Source organism: Crocodylus siamensis, chromosome 2 (assembly GCF_052110815.1).
Source record: "Crocodylus siamensis isolate JL-2025a chromosome 2, ASM5211081v1, whole genome shotgun sequence".
Lineage (NCBI taxonomy): Eukaryota > Metazoa > Chordata > Crocodylia > Crocodylidae > Crocodylus > Crocodylus siamensis.
The window spans coordinates 205,847,968-205,863,918 of record NC_143396.1 but is presented as its reverse complement, the minus strand read 5'-3'; the positions used below and the strand labels follow the sequence as shown (position 1 = coordinate 205,863,918).

The following is a 15,951-nucleotide window of genomic DNA, read 5'->3' as shown; positions in this document are numbered from 1 at the left end:
TAGTGAGTGGTTTTCTTTCCCCCTTTTGAATTAGGTCATCTCCACTTGATGTCTTCCCTTTTTTATTCCTTTTGCAGCTCTTGGTTTTGTCATGAATCCTTTGACTCTTTGACAACTCGTATATAACATCTCATTCCTTGTCAGATTATTGCCATTTCTTTTCTGATTTTTGTGTTTCATATACCTAGACTGCTTAAAAACTGAAACTCTTAGCAAAGAGCTGCTTCCATTGTGTTACTAACTTGTATTTTAAAATGAATTCTTTATTGGGTTTGTTTTCTATTGTAATGTTTTACGTGAATTTGGTACTTGTGAAAGGTGCGAGATTGACAGCTCTGAGGCCCTAGTCTCCCTCCACAGAGTACAAGCAACTCCCATGACTTCAATGGGAGTTACTCATATTGTGAAATGAGAGAATAAAGCTTCTTGTATATTCTTCATCTTGTATAAACTGGAATAGCTCCTTAGTAGACAATAAAGCAATGCTGAGTTGTGCCAGCTGAGCATCTGGCCTGCCTTACGTTTATCTGTAAAGCATATACCACTTATACACTAAAACTATAAACTTCCCAGCTGCAGTCATGACCTGTAGAGACCATGGTAATTCCAGACCTGGTCTTATGTGAAAGTGAGCACACTTACAAGAAGCACTTACACCTTCACAGAATCTCTCAGAAGCTAACATGGCTATACTGTTACCTGTGCTGAAACTTCCTTTGTATTTCTACGCAGCAGTAAACTGTGCCGTACGAAAGTACCCTATGTCAAGAGTATTCCCTTGATATCATTTCATGCTTGACTGAACATTAAGAGGGATTTAAAATACAGTGAAGGTTAACTAAGTATAAGTATACTCAATAAAAAAATCTATTGGAATATGATATATATCATATAAATCACAAAATAAAGAACCTAAATGTTATTAGTGGTTTTGTGTTTGTGTCAGTGTACCTCCTTAAAGAAAAAACCCACCATCCAAAAAAAATTCTAGACAGAACGAAATTGGAGAAGCATCGCAAATAGATTGCCTACAAAATTAGGCCTAATGAGACTTTTTTTCCCTGACTGAGGATTAAATATTTCAGGACTAATATAGAAGTAACAAAGTACATCTACATGTTAGCTAACGCACCATGGTTACTGAGCATTATTGACTAACTGAATGTGCAGTAATCGAGCGCTACTGCCCGGTAGCTCTGGTACACTTCTTTGTGACACTAGTGCTCAGTAGACTAATTCTACCGTGCATTAGCACAGTTTTTACCATGATGTGCTAATACACGGTAGAATTAGTCTACTGTTCATTTAGTATCTTGTGTAGACATGTCCACAGGGTATGTCAAACATGCGGTGAAGTGTGTACACATGGTATAAGTGATGAAGCATCATCTATCTCATTTAGCTATTTGTTCTAGCCTCCAAACATTTCTGATCAGTGTGGTATGTGACAAAACTGAAACCTTTAGCAATCCTGTGGGGGGACCACAAAAACAGCATATTCCCTTGGCTCTGCACAAGGTAATCAATGTTGCATACACAGCTTGATTGAAATCAGCACCCAGTTAAAAAACAGACCTTGGTCATACAAAATAATTTTCTTTCCTTCTTTGCATTACAGACAAATAAAGATGCTTTTCTGAAAGGAAAAAAATAATGGGCTACCTTTTAGAATCTTTACTTGAACAAAACTTCAGTTCACTTCAAGAACTGCTGGAATAAATAGAATAGGATATAGATCAGTATTATGGATAATATATTTTACAGGTTACTTTTAGCCAAGGTCATCTGTTGAAAAAGATATTGTTAAGTGAGTAAGAGAAGTAAAACAAATAGAAAAGAGAAAGGATAATTAACATACTTTTGACAGGTTAAGCTATTCACACAGTAAGTTGGCTTGTCGGAGTGGAACAGAGAAAGTTTGGTTCAAGAGCTATCAAGGACAAATGAGTTACTCAACTTTGTGTTTTTCTTTGTTTTAGCCACATTTTTCCATGTGAATATAGAAGAAGAATAAAACTACAAAATGCTGCTCCTAACTACAATCAGCACCCTCAGTGTTCTTTAAATTCTATGTTTAGGAATTTATACTTGTTGCATGTATGGTGTGCAATCCAACATCTATTGCAGGCAATGAGAGTCCTTCTGATGGCTTCCATGGGCACACTGGGCTGTGTGTGTAGAAAAGTAATTATTAGAATATGTGTAGTACACATAAGTCAAATATACAAAAGAGGTATATAGATTCAAGTTCACAGAAAAGCAAGAGCAGTGGTGCACATTAAATATGCACACTTGATAAAGCACTGTACAGTAATATGTAGATATTCAAGGTAATATGGGCATAATATCTCCACAAAAATTGAAGGGAAGATTTTATATGTGGATAGGTAGATGAGTGTTTGAAATCTGAGTCCCAATTCAATGAAGTCAATGGGAAAACAGCTGTTTTAAGATTAAGCCCTAAATAATCTCAATTTTACAACAGACCATGGTTGTATTTGGTTTAAAAAGCACAGAAACCTGAATGTACAAAGAAAGAACCTTTTCTTTCTAAGCACCTCTAAAAAGAAGCACATAAATTATAATGAAGGCTGATAGGTCTTTTTACTAAAACGATGCTGCTGGGCAGCACAACAGTGAAAATCAACAATTTACATGCCAATGTTAGGAACAAATTGCTCCAAACTATATATGGACCCTGAATTTGCTAGGCTTTGTTCATCACCATCCTCATGTCTGGTTTATGCATCACAGTTGTGTGTTTGTAAAATACTATTAGCACAATCAGTTTTTTCCCCTTTATTTAAAAAAAAAATCATGGGTATATTTTACTCTTCAGTAACGTGAGAAACTGAATGCAGTAGCTAGAGTCAGTGAAATGAAATATTGTTCAGAACTTTTCCAAAGTACTTCAAGCCTCCTATACCATCTACTAGTCCAGTCTTCAATCTCTCATGAACAGGCACGGCCAATCAAGCATCACAGAGTTGTATTTTGGAAGTAGAAAAATATTGAGAGCAGTATTTGGAAAAAAAACCCCCTAATTTATTTTACCTTAGTCCAAAGCCAGGATTCTACTTTACATCTCCAGAGGTAATAGGCTACTGTGCTAACCTACTGCATTGCTGAAAATAGCATTCAGCTTATTTGATGCATGTATGGGTAATGCAGATCACTAAAGTCCCAAAGAAGTTTAAACAGCTTTAGCTTGCAGTGCTGTTACTCAGTGGCTTTGAAAAGATCAATTTCAGACAAACCAGGTCTGCTTTTGAACGCTGAACAAAGAAGAACATAATGTGGTACTAGCTGTCTGACTTGCATTGAGCCAAATCCTGAGAGGGGCTGAGTACTTGCAAGTCAGACTAAAATGAATGGGAATTGTGGGAGATTAGCAGCTTTCAGGATCTGGCCCAGGGTGATTCTGAAAGTGGGAGTTCAGTTCTTTACCCATAGGAAAACAGATTCTTTTTCTAATCTTACAAAGACTCATTGTATGCAGAGGTTGGGGAGGTTAAAATAAAAGAAAATATATTAATGGGTCATAAAGTGTAATGTTGAGATACATGAAACTGATGATTTTGATCATCTAAGGTTTGTGCTGCTTAAACTTAGATTGAGCTTTGTTTGTATTTAACACAATCCGTAAACTGCTTTTTTAAGCTATAGACTTGTGCACAATTTGGAACAGCACTGCCCCCTCGTGTTCTCAAAATGAAGTCTGAATGTCAAATAATATTAAAATTGTAAAAAAAATAGTATTTTCATAAACTGGAGAAGAAGCCACATAAGTAAATTGCAGATAGATTTAATGCACTTAGCAGTAACATAAAAATAATTCCAGTGCTTAACAGAAGCAAATGAATTTAAACTGTTCAGAGCAAATTGTCCCACTGCTACACCTACGCAATACAGAAATAATTGATGGCTGAAACTGAAGTCTGGAATAAATTATTATCAGATTATTTCAGATAAATTTAAACTTTGTCATTTGTGAAAAGTAGCTTTGCTTTTTTCTAATTATACTTTGCTTTTCTGAAGAATTCTGAAAATTGTGGGATGTGATTATATATTTACAAGTAGTAAGTAGATTGTTCCTATTAATCTAAACTGAAAGAATGTAAAATTAAATCTTAAAATCTTAAAATTAATTTTAAAACATCTCCACTTCTCTAAATTGTCACTATAGATTTAGTAACAAATAAAAACCGCTTTTTAAATGCATAGTTGTTTGCCCTCCTTTGTTTTGTACCTCTGAGTTCAGCAAAACTACTTTTCAGAAAATAGCACATGAAAGGTTCATGCATTTCTTGCTAAAATTTATGAAACATCTGGAAATTCAGATATGGAGTAGAAACTTATCTTTAAAGTTTTTTGTGCCTGGAACTGGCAACAGACAATGTAAGCAATTGGTACATAGTTCAGCAGTGCTCAGTGTGTTAGTTAGAGTTTCACTGAATAGTGGAGGTATTAACTGGCATAGATGTGATGGGAGATCAAGAACGTGTGGACTGGAGTTTTCAAGCTTTAGGTATCTTCTGGGAAGTCTACTGTTGTTTCTTAGCTGCTCTGAGCTTATTTGGGTAGATCAAGATACAACTCTTAAATCAAAACAAGAACTACAACTCATTTCAGCATTGTGCTACATAGATTGTGTCAGTAACAGGACTTACCATGGGAAGTGTCAATGGTTAGGTGGGGGATGGAGAGCAGGCTATGGATTTAATGATGAGCAAGTGAAAGCATGATGCTAGATGGCATTGTGCAAGGACTGTAAAAAAGGTATAAGGGGGTTGTAAAATTTAGCAGATGAGGTGTGTTCTAAGAAAGGGAATAACTTATTGCTGTTTCTTTTTCTTGCTGTACATTAGTTTTAGAGGAATGGGGTTAAGGTTATGATTTGAAATGTTTAGAGAAATCACTGGAGTAATAATTTGGGAATAACAGAAAGGGCGGGGTGATATAAGTATATTAGTTAACTATAAGATGTCTATAGGCCTTCAGTGAAATGTTGTGGTGAAAAAAACAAATGTGCTTCTCGGATGTATCAAGGTGCAGAATTTCCTGTAGAGAGAAGGTGTATTAAAGCCATTAGATAGGGCACTTGTAAGAGCCCATCTGGGACAGAGTGCACAACTGCACAAGAAAGATGAATTCAGAGTGAAACAGGTGCAGAAAAGGGATTCTATGATGATCAAAGCCTTCTCTGATCATCAGAGCTAATCATGTTTAGCCTACCAAAACAAAGGATCAGAGGGGACAGGATTACTCTCTACAAGTAGAGTGGGGTAAACACTAGGAGAAGAGAAGTACTGTCTACGTTAAAGGACAATATTGGCACTAGAATAAATGCATATCAAATAGTCATAAATAAAATTAAGTTGGAAAATAGAATAGTGTTTCTAAGAGGAATGAGGTCTGGAACAATCTTTCAAAACTTAGGTGGGATACAAAATCTGAATTGTTCTAAGTTTAAGCACAGTCAGGTTTTGAAAGGGGATGTATAAAGTGGTTTTCTGGAAAAGCAAGGCAACCTTCCCAGTGGGTTCCTTCCACATGTATGTTCTTAGAGTTACTCCTTGCTATTTGGCACCCTCTACTGTTGCATACATGTTACAGGCAGCACAGGCTATAGGTCAGAGAGGCTTGCGGGAATTTTGCTCTGGAGGTACAAATGAGCAGTCTGTGCATTTGTAAGCATGGTTCTGCATTGGAAAATGTGACAAGTTTAGCTCTGATTCTCCCACAAGTAAGCTTGACACAGTTGGGAAGGGGCTCCTTGCTTTCACACAGTATGTTATATTCTTCACCATTTATTTTAAACTGGGGCATCCAGAGGTGTGTGTGTGTCTAACAGTACCCAATTATTTGGTTATGAAACCTGAGTTGTATGTCATATCAGGCATCACACTCCACAAAGCCTGTGGTAGAGAGCAGATAGACAGAGCTGGGGCAAAAAGCAGGCATTGGAATCTGGAAATGTTGAGAATGACATTCTTGGAGATGATGCTGTTCAGTATCACTGATCAAGGGCTCAAATAAATGTTGCAGGGGGAGCCAAATCTTACCTTGAAAAAGTTATTGAGACATTTGCAGAATCTTATAAGCCATAACGGTGCATATAGAGATCACATATAGACACTGTACTGGCAAGTTTGTATGAGCTTTCACCAAAAGGTTCTGTGAGGATGATCCAGCCACCAGAGAGCCAAAGCCAAATAGGTGCACTAAGGTCTCCCATTAAGAAAGTGGGACTGTGGCAAGATATGCTCTTCTAGGGTCTAGTCAGCCCTCTGGAGTAATCCACCACTGATGCATCTACACATGTGCTTTACTGCCGAGTTGATTAATTAGCTCCACAGTAAAGTGTCACTGTCTACACGAGCACTCATATTGGGGCACAATAAATTAATTAACTCTGGTGTAGGATAGTACTGTCCAGGACAAGTAGTATCCTACAGCAGAGTCATTTAGGCGACTAGCCCTGCACCATAGCACCCTCCAGCCAGCCTCTCCGCCACCCAGTGCCATATAAACCCCTGCAGGTTTAAAAATGGTTGCTGGATGCTTTAGCTAAAGCTTGTTGAATGAGCTTTCGTTAAAGCATCCTGCAGCCATTTTTAAATGTGTGGGGGCTTAATACATGTAATGCTGTGGCATTTTAATTAGAGTGGCTCTTTAAGAACCACTTTAATTAAAATGTCCTCCCCCACCCACCCATGAGCATAAGTATAGGCACCCACAGTGACCAGCCTGAAAGTAAAGTCACTTAGTGGGTGGTGACAGCCAACAAATACACTCTTCAGTTCTTTGTCAGTAATGCATCTCTAATGCTCTGTTAAGCAGAGAAGTATTTGTACAGCTGATTTTAGTATCCAGAGTAGGCTTGCAGCACACCATGGCACTCAACACTGAAAAATTGCTACAGTGGAGTCACATCATATGCGCATTTAACTTAGGTGAGTTCAACACACGCATATGCCCTGGAGTGCTGATTATGTGGATTCAGCCTGCAGCTGCCCCCCATAGCAATGTGCACGGGGTCAAGCAGCTACATTGGGAGCAGCCCCACTGGGAAGCTGTGCATGCCGTCGGGCAGGAGTTTGGTGCAGGCTGCCCTGGGCGGGAAGGAGGGACTGTGCCACTGGATGGGGGAGGGAGCGGACTGTACCACCGGGCAAGCCCAAGGGTAATATTGACTATACGCAATTTTCATCTTACGCGCTGACTTTAGAACCTAACCCCTGCGTAAGATGCGAAGCCAGTGTAATTGTCTAATATCTGTGAGTTTAATACCAGTGTAATTGTCTAATACCTGTAAGTCTTCCACGTCTCACAGTTCCAGAGAAAGCACCATATGAATGCAAGTCCATCAGTCACTCGTGGTATGCAAAGATGTGGCAATGCACCCTTCCTAGAGACATACAGACTCCTGGGCTCCAGTAGCTAAAGCAAGAAAGGGATTATAGCCAACAAGCATGCCTACTACCTGGGTTAAGAGCTTGGTTGTAATTACAAAAGATAAATAGCAGAGTTATGATTTGTCTAGATTCCAGAGCTCTTAGCAAGGCTATGCTGGCACAACATTACTCTATTGCTACTCCCACAGATGTTCAGTGATGATTATTTGGTTAAAAAAAAATTACTGTTCCAGATGAAAAAGATGGATGTTGGCAAGTCAGATAATGGATCATCTGAATTGTGTATCTTTAATTCACCCTGGGGTGAAAATAAGTTTCTCCATCCACCTTTTGGAATAAGGTCAGCTCGTGAATTTTTGCGACAAAAGAACAATGAAACATGTCAGGCACCCACATGTAATGCCAAAAAATAATGGGTAAGTTTCAGTTTATGAGCAAAGAAGAATAAATTCAATACAAACTATCTTCAAAGGAATAGAGAGCCAGGTGACAAAACTGAAGCCATAGCTAACATGAAATCCATCTGGAAAAAAAAAAGTATTACAGAGGATCCTGAGACAAATTAGACTCCTTGCACAATATGTCCCAAGTAAAGCATCTTTGTTCCACTGAAATTTGATGTGAAAATGCTACATAGCAATGGTCATGGGAGCAGGATAGGCATTGCAACAAATGAAGACAGTGTTTTGTACTTCATTAGTACTGAGAATATATGTTCCCAATAAACCAGTCAGTGCGCAAGCAAGGTGCATCCAAAATGGTTTAGGAGTTTGTACTACAAATCAGAAGCCTTGTTTCATATGTATAATGAGTTCTGATATTATTATATCTTGAATAAAATTGGTCCAGTATGAGAAGGAACTATTGGTTTTTATTTTTGCGACAAAGAAAGTACACCAATGTATATATACCTGATGTACAGAGCAATAGAGTATGTAACTTCACTTGTAGAATTGTGATTATAGTCACCCATATCCCTTGTAAATAAATTCTAATTGCAGACAAGTTATAAAGGACTGTAGTGAAATCACTGATGAAAAGGTAGTCTATGAAGTTAAGCCCACCAGTACAATTACTGCAGCTTTTTTAAACTGAAGGGAAATGCACAGAAATACCCTGCATGCTGTTGGACAAGCTTTCAGGTATCAGGAGGGCACTTGATGCCTGAAAGTTTGTCCAACAGCTCTCCTAATTATACAGTGAGTCCAATAAGAGAGATCACAAAAAGCCTTGCCTGTTAAGCATTTCCTAGACCATCCTGGCTAGAACAGCAATCCAATGCTAGCAAAATAGGCATGTGTGCCAATGACACAGAGCTAGAAGCTCAAGTGGAAAAACCCCAGGGCGGAAATTCCCAACTGTCAATTCACCTAAGTTACGCATGCTCAATCATGCACAGCGCACATGGCCAGTGCGTGATCACCCAGAATATTCCGTACAGCTCACATTGTGATTGGCTACCCACAATATACTTAAGTCAAACACAGTTTCCGCCCAGGCAGAGACCAGCTCAGAGATCCGCCAAAATGTACCTTGGGCTACCTCACAAGCCGGCCACTTGTGAAGGTCTCTCCACCACTGTTGTCTCCTGGCATACCCCTGCCCTTGCATGCTCGAGTTCGATCCGACTAGTGATTCGTCCGCCTAACAGCTATCAACTGGTTTTGCAGCTGTTGTTTTGTAACCAACCTCGACCTGCGCTACACCGTTCTCTGGTAGCGTAAGTAAAAATAAAACATACCATACGAATACGAGCTGCCTGACCCTCCACTAGCTCCCACCTGCTCGATTGTGTCGGCCCAGACTGTGACCAACCAACTTGGTTGCCATATGGTGTCACGAACAGGATCCAGGGGAGGCGAGATGGAGTCAGAGCTGATCCGCCACTGTCCATGGCATAGTGGGGAGCATCCCATGACTAACTCAGACGATCTGTGGGCACATATTGCCTACCATCAGGCAGCCGGTCCGAGCTTGACCTCGGTAACTGGGTACATTTCCCTCCGAGGGGAAAATGCCGGCGGGAAGGAATGGGCCATCCAACTAGCCCTGAGCTCCTTCGGGTGTGTGACGAGCCATCCTGAGGTTGTCTACCAGCCCTGGGAAGAGGTCGGTTCCCTGTCCCTCAGCCGAGTGAAGCCCGCGGGAACGGTGAACCCAATCCCCACCCAGGAGTTTGCCCGATGCATCCGGCACATCAGGGAAGGCGATGAAAACACCCCCCCCCGACAAGTTTAACTGTCCGAACCTTTCACAAGGGTCTAGGGGACACAAGCTACTAACTCAGCTCCACGAAAACCTAGGGGCTGATGGGTGGACCACCACCAAGTGGACTGGCCCAAAATGGGACAAGGGAAAAATGCTCAATGTCCTGTTTCGTGCTTATGTTGGGCTGTTATGGGAGAACACAGATTTAGAGGTGCAGCTAGAAACTGCTGCCCAAGCTGCCGCAGACAATGCAGCTGCGCCATCGCCCCAAGATGGCGCCGAAAGAAAGGGGAACCTAAGTGAGGCGGGAAACCCCAAAGAAAAAAGCACGCCAACACCGCCCTGGAATCCGTCCCCACCCACAGCACCGCCACCATACGTGACACGCCCAGAGGGGGCGGAGGCCAAAGAGGCCAGCAAAACTGACAGTGATACAGAAGTGGGCACAGAAAAGGCTGCGTCCATGCTGCCACCAGACACTTCACCACCACAGCTGTATCCAGATTTAGCAACGGCATTACCCATCACAGTGCAGAAACGAGTGACAGGCCCAGGAGGCCAAGGAACACAAGTCACCACCACATCGCGTACACGCAACCAGACCGAGATAGGTGAACTAAGGAAAGAAACTGGCATTAGACCCGAAGAGACCCCAATTGTCTGGCTTGGGCGTCTGGTAGTAGAAGCGGGAAGTGAAACACTGGACTCGGATGAAGCAATGAAGCTTGTACACTGCACCACCTGGAGCAGAGGAAAAGTTACAGACCCCATTCCAGTACTCGCCAACACTGTCTGGCCCATAGCACTCCCGGCATTAGTGGCAGAATCCTTAGTGCGGAAGATGCACACCTGGCACGAAGGTGCATCGCCTCACCCGGATGCAAGCGCCCTCATATTCACCATAGTCGGAGCATCTTATGCCAGCTGGAATCCAGCTCAACAGGCCTTAAACCTCACGCCAGCCCAAGTGCAAGGGGTCTGGCCCCATCATTACGCCATGCACTCAGGGAATGTACTATGCCTACTGGAAGTGGTAGAGGCCGCCACTGAAGTCTACGGTGGACCTCAAGGTTTAACTGCTTGACTGTTATTAAACGGGTCAGTCAACGGCCCCGTAGCACACATACTGGGCCTTGTGGGTCACCTCCAAAGGGCATTGAACCCCGAACACCAGAAAACGGCGTTCCCCATCACTGAAAGAGGGATGGACAACTTGTCAGCATACCGTGCTGGGTTCGGCCCCGATTGCTGTAGTTGGGTGAGCCAGCGGCCCAGACCCGCGGACCACCACCACAATGCACTCTAATAGAATGAGCGATGTTCAGGTTTCTACTAAACAACTCCGGTCTCACCAAGGCCCAGCTCAGAGCACTCGGGGATGAAGGACAAAAAACTCTAGCTCGAGCTCTCGGATTCACTGGAGTGAACGAGAAGCCAAAAAATGGGTAGTCACCGTCAGCTCGACCGGCAGCACCTCAAAACTCCCCAAACCCGATCCCCGTCTCTATGTCACCATCACTATTCAGGACCCCAACCCACCACATGGCACAGTACTGATGAAGTTCCTCCTCGACACTGGAGCGAAAGTTAACGTCATCAAGCTGTCGGTACCCCACCGAGACACCAGGAAGACTCTCATGGTTCAAGGCCTCAAGGCCATCACCACGACAAAGAAAGTAAGAGTTTGGGTCAGCGACCAGAACAAATACCTCGAGACAGTGCTATGGGGCATCAACCTGTCGGGTGTGCCCAGCATTCGAACTCTGAGCCTCAAGCATCAAGTTTTGCAAGCTCTACCAATCACAATTATAGAAGAAGACCGACACCAGCCGATGCTGCAAAACACCTCAACATGGCGATATACACCCATCCCCACAAAAGCAGACCTTTGCAATTCCCTCGACACCTTGCTAGCACCTTGTTATCACCCCAATCTGGGCAAGTATGCGCCTGTCGCCTGGATGGGGGATTCCAAAACCTGGGAAACAACATGAGGTACATCTGGTCATGGACAACCGTGAGGCTAACAAGCGCTGCACCACCCTATCCCAAGCAACCCCCTGTATGCTGCCCCAGTGCATCCAAGAAATGGCACAGTTCCAAGCCAAAGAATGGGTTGGCACCACTATTGATCTGAAGAATATGTTTTTCTCACTTTCGATCCACGATAGAGATGGAGTCCTCAACATGTGTGTAGACGGAAAGATGTTCAAATGGAACATCTGCCCGCAAGGGTATTATAATGCCCCCGCACTAGCCACCACTGCTATAAACGACAGCCTCCAGAGATTTCATGAAGACAATCTAGAAAGCAAGAAAGTGAGGATTTGGAGCTACATGGACGACATAGCCATCATGGGATGAGAAGAGACAACAGTCAAGACAGTTACAGAGAACTTAGTATAGCACCTCACAAGAGGCGGCTGGACAGTGAGCCTAACGAAGTCCCATCTTTGCCCTACCAACACCATCACTTTTCTAGGAATAACCTTCGATGGATCCACTTGCTATGGCACCATACACGAGATAGAAACCATTACAGAGAAGAGCAAACTGCCAAAAACAAAAGCTGACTTCCAATCCCTCCTTGGACGTCTGGGTTGGCTCCGTCACCACGTTGAGCCAAGATATTTACCTGTCCTCGGCCGTGTGCAACAGCAAATTCGAAATAAGAGTCAGCGACAAGTCCCGTGGACTTTGAAAGTTACAAAAGCCCTAAATGAACTCCTGGTTGCCGTAAAGAATACTCCTTTACATGCCTTCGACCTGTCAGCAGCATTAACAATCACAGTTGGATACACTGAAGAGCACCTATTTGCTATGGCCAGAAACCCTGAAGGGAATTTAGTCTACACCGCCCGTCATACCATCCAAGCTGCACAACATCGCTACAGCCCAGTTGGAAAGGTCTTACTAGCTGCCCAGCTAGCCGAACAGCTCGCAGTCAGAACAGGGAAGCTTCAAGCAGTAGGAGCAACCCTGCTACTGAAACTGCGCCATGACCAACCAGACCCCGACTTCCAAGGGGAGGGAAACACATGGAGTACGTTAGTCCTTAACCACCTGTACCATTGGCACTACTGGCGGCACATGAACGTTGCCCCAACCGAAACTCCACCAACAACTCCTACTTTGTATGGTACCACTTCACCTGCCTGGATGGCCTCTGACGGAACTACAAGGAACGGCGGCAGATTTGGGTACTACTGCAAACCGTGCCACGATGTCCAATTATGGGTGGGCTGCAACTCTGCACAAAAGAATGAATTACTTGGATTTCAAAATATGGTGTGGCACTGCCTTCAGAGCCACGATGGCGTCCGGCAAGTCCCTGTCATAGCCGTCGACTCGCAGTTCATTTACAAGACTGCCACAGGAACAGCTGACCCTATGCAGTATCAAGATACCTGGGAAGAAATTTGGGAAATGCTCTCCACCTTCACAGTGCTACCCCTCATAGAACACACAAGATCCCACATCGCCGAGACTGACCCCGTTCATGAAGTGATTGACAAATACCTACAGGACCCTCTTTGCACCGACACAGCCTTACCGGTAACAGTCGAAAAAGCACCATAGCGGACCCCTACCTATCCTGGCTTCACAAAAATTGGGGCCACCCAGGTCCCCAAGCTTGCCACTTCCGATGGCACCAAAAATCGGAAGAAAGGTCAACATACGGATCTCGTGCTGACTGGGAACGAGTGGCACAAGCCTGTGAAGCTTGTGCAAAAGAAAAGTGTCACCCCACAGCCAGTCGTCAGGGAGCACTAGACCCACAAAACTTTGTTCCCGGAAGGACATGGCAAGTCGACCTGTTAGGTCCCTTACCCGGGGCAAAAACTCCCTAATAAGGGACTAATCATGGTTGATCTCGGTACTTGCCAGCTTACAGTAGTACCCTTAAGGAAAACGCACACCGCAGCTGTTATCTGAGGGTTAACGACTGCCTTCACCGTGTGGCAAGTTCTGGAAGCTATTCAATCTGATGGTGGACCAGCTTTCACCTCCACAGCCATAGACAAGTTAGCAAGACTCCACAGCATCACTTGGCATCACCACCTTCCATACCATCCACAATCCAATGGAGTCGTCGAAAGAGCAGTCGGATTATACAAAGAAGCCCTCCGTCTCAGAGGACATGGAAGTTATAAAAACTGGACAAAGTTAAACGACGAGGTCCTGATAACTCTCAATGAAGGAAAAGAACTTTGGAATAAAAGGAGCGTGCAAGCCGCAACACCATGGGAACTGAAGTTCCACCCAGCTGAACCTGTTTGGGTTACTGTGCCGGATCCATGAAATCACCACCCACGAGTATTGAAGGGAATAGTCGAAAAGTCAGAAAGATACCCCAACACCTACCTAGTGTCTTTAGAAGACAGCACGCAAAACATCCTGGCTCACCACAATTGGCTAGCGAGGCGGTCCCTACCGACTAATAACTAACCTCCAAAATTATGTGTGAAAACTGTGCTGTGTCTTGTTTTGTCTTTCAGCCCCTTCCTGCTAATGCCAACCATGAAGCTCGAAGTGCTACTTGTATTGAGCTTCGTTGGTCTGCTATTATGTAAGTCAGGGACCGGAGACAACTTGTTCCTGACTATGCTGGGCCTCTCCACCACTGAATGCTTTGACCTTGGAGAGAACACGATAATGGCCTACCACCTGTGTTTCCCACGGCTCAGTGCGATGGAAGAGACTGGTATCATTACTCATCTCGGCCGACCAAAATCTAGCACCGATATATCCAGTTATCTCAATCTTACCCGCTGTAATCTCCCTATAGTAGAAGTCTCTGGGTTACCCTATACTATTAACGTCACCACATATACCACTTCATCCAATTGGCTGTATGTGTGTATTGGGAAAACTTGTCCCAATAACACCATTAATTGTGACTCAACCCTAACCAACTTAGCAATTATGCTAAACATTAGTTTAAGTAATAATTTCATTGAGCTTCAACACCTCGCCGCTTGCCTAAAGAATATAGGGTACGGAAAACCCCAGGGCCACATACATGTTCAAATGCAACACGGCATCTGTGTAATGTGTAGCATATTCCATATCTTACTACCCCACTGTGACAACAGAACCACTTGTTCCACTGGTGCTTCAAAAGTAGCCTACATAAACTCCACTAATACCTCCAAGGGAAAGATTGACCTATCACTTCCCCTTGCGTGCCTCTTAACAAACGCTACAGTACGCACAAATTTTACCAAATTGCCTCATAGCACAACGCAGTGTGCCACCCCCACCCCAAACAAAATGCTTCCCCCCAGTTGGCTCTGGTTTACCTTAAATAAAAATACCACTGCCCTAGCTCCGGACCTTAAAGAAAATACCGTTACCCCCATAACCTCCATGTGGAGTCTACAGGGCTTGACGATTGGCTGGCGAAATACCACACACCAGCACAACACCAGAACAAAATGCTCATTAGCCAACGAACAAGAGAATTATGCCTACACACTCATGGATGGTTGGAATGTGTACGGCCTTTGGTTCCCAATGTGGGGCTCCCAAAGAAATTCCTAAAGAATTGTCCTTTTGACTGAAACCATTGCTAACCTCACCACACTCATTATAGAAGGGTTCTAAAACGTTGATAAGTCAATTAAAAAAATTCAAGCAGTGGTATATTTTAATCGTTTAGGTCTAGATTATCTGTTAGTTGAACACGGTGGACTATGCACTATGCTCAAAAATGACACCCACTGCTGTTTAAAGTGTACCCCACAAGACAGGGGTAACCTAACCCAAGTTATAGGAGGTCTCAAAGACCTGACTACCAAACTCCGTGAGATAACCGAAAAAAGGAAAGCTGGCTAGATTGGGCTTTTGGGTGGACCGATTGGTTCAAGTCTGGGGGGTTAAAACGATACTTACTAATGTTTGATTTTATATTGTTGTGTTTTGTGATCAGTATCACCTGCTTATGTTGTATATTTGAATGGCTTAAGCGCAAAGTTATGAGTTTGTCTGCCTTTGTATATACCAGATTGCCAAACCAGGATGTACTTGAAGGGGACGAAGAGCTTGAGCAACAGGGCATGTCTCAGCAAAATAGGCATGTTTGCCGATGACACAGAGCTAGAAGCTCAAGTGGAAAAACCCCAAGGTGGAAATTCCCAACTGTCAATCCACCTAAGTTACGCATGCTCAGTCATGCACAGCGCACATGGCCAATGCGTGATCACCCAGAATATTCCATACAGCTCACATTGTGATTGGCTACCCACAATATACTTAAGTCAAACACAGTTTCCGCCCAGGCAGAGACCAGCTCAGAGATCCGCCAAAACATACCTTGGGCTAC

General features: G+C 43.4%; 1 protein-coding gene and 1 long non-coding RNA gene across 2 annotated transcripts in view; both read left to right on the top strand.

The window, feature by feature from the left end:
- LOC149871620 (uncharacterized) overlaps positions 1-15,951 on the top strand; it is a 173,650-nt gene that overhangs the window by 138,595 nt on the left and 19,104 nt on the right. The gene's annotated exons all lie outside the window — the stretch shown is intronic.
- LOC149871621 (uncharacterized) lies at positions 11,183-15,718 on the top strand. Its single transcript, XM_090034466.1, is given in 6 exon segments — positions 11,183-11,568; positions 12,044-13,185; positions 13,188-13,471; positions 13,473-13,520; positions 14,126-14,196; positions 15,634-15,718. Coding segments are annotated over 6 exon segments (2,016 nt in total).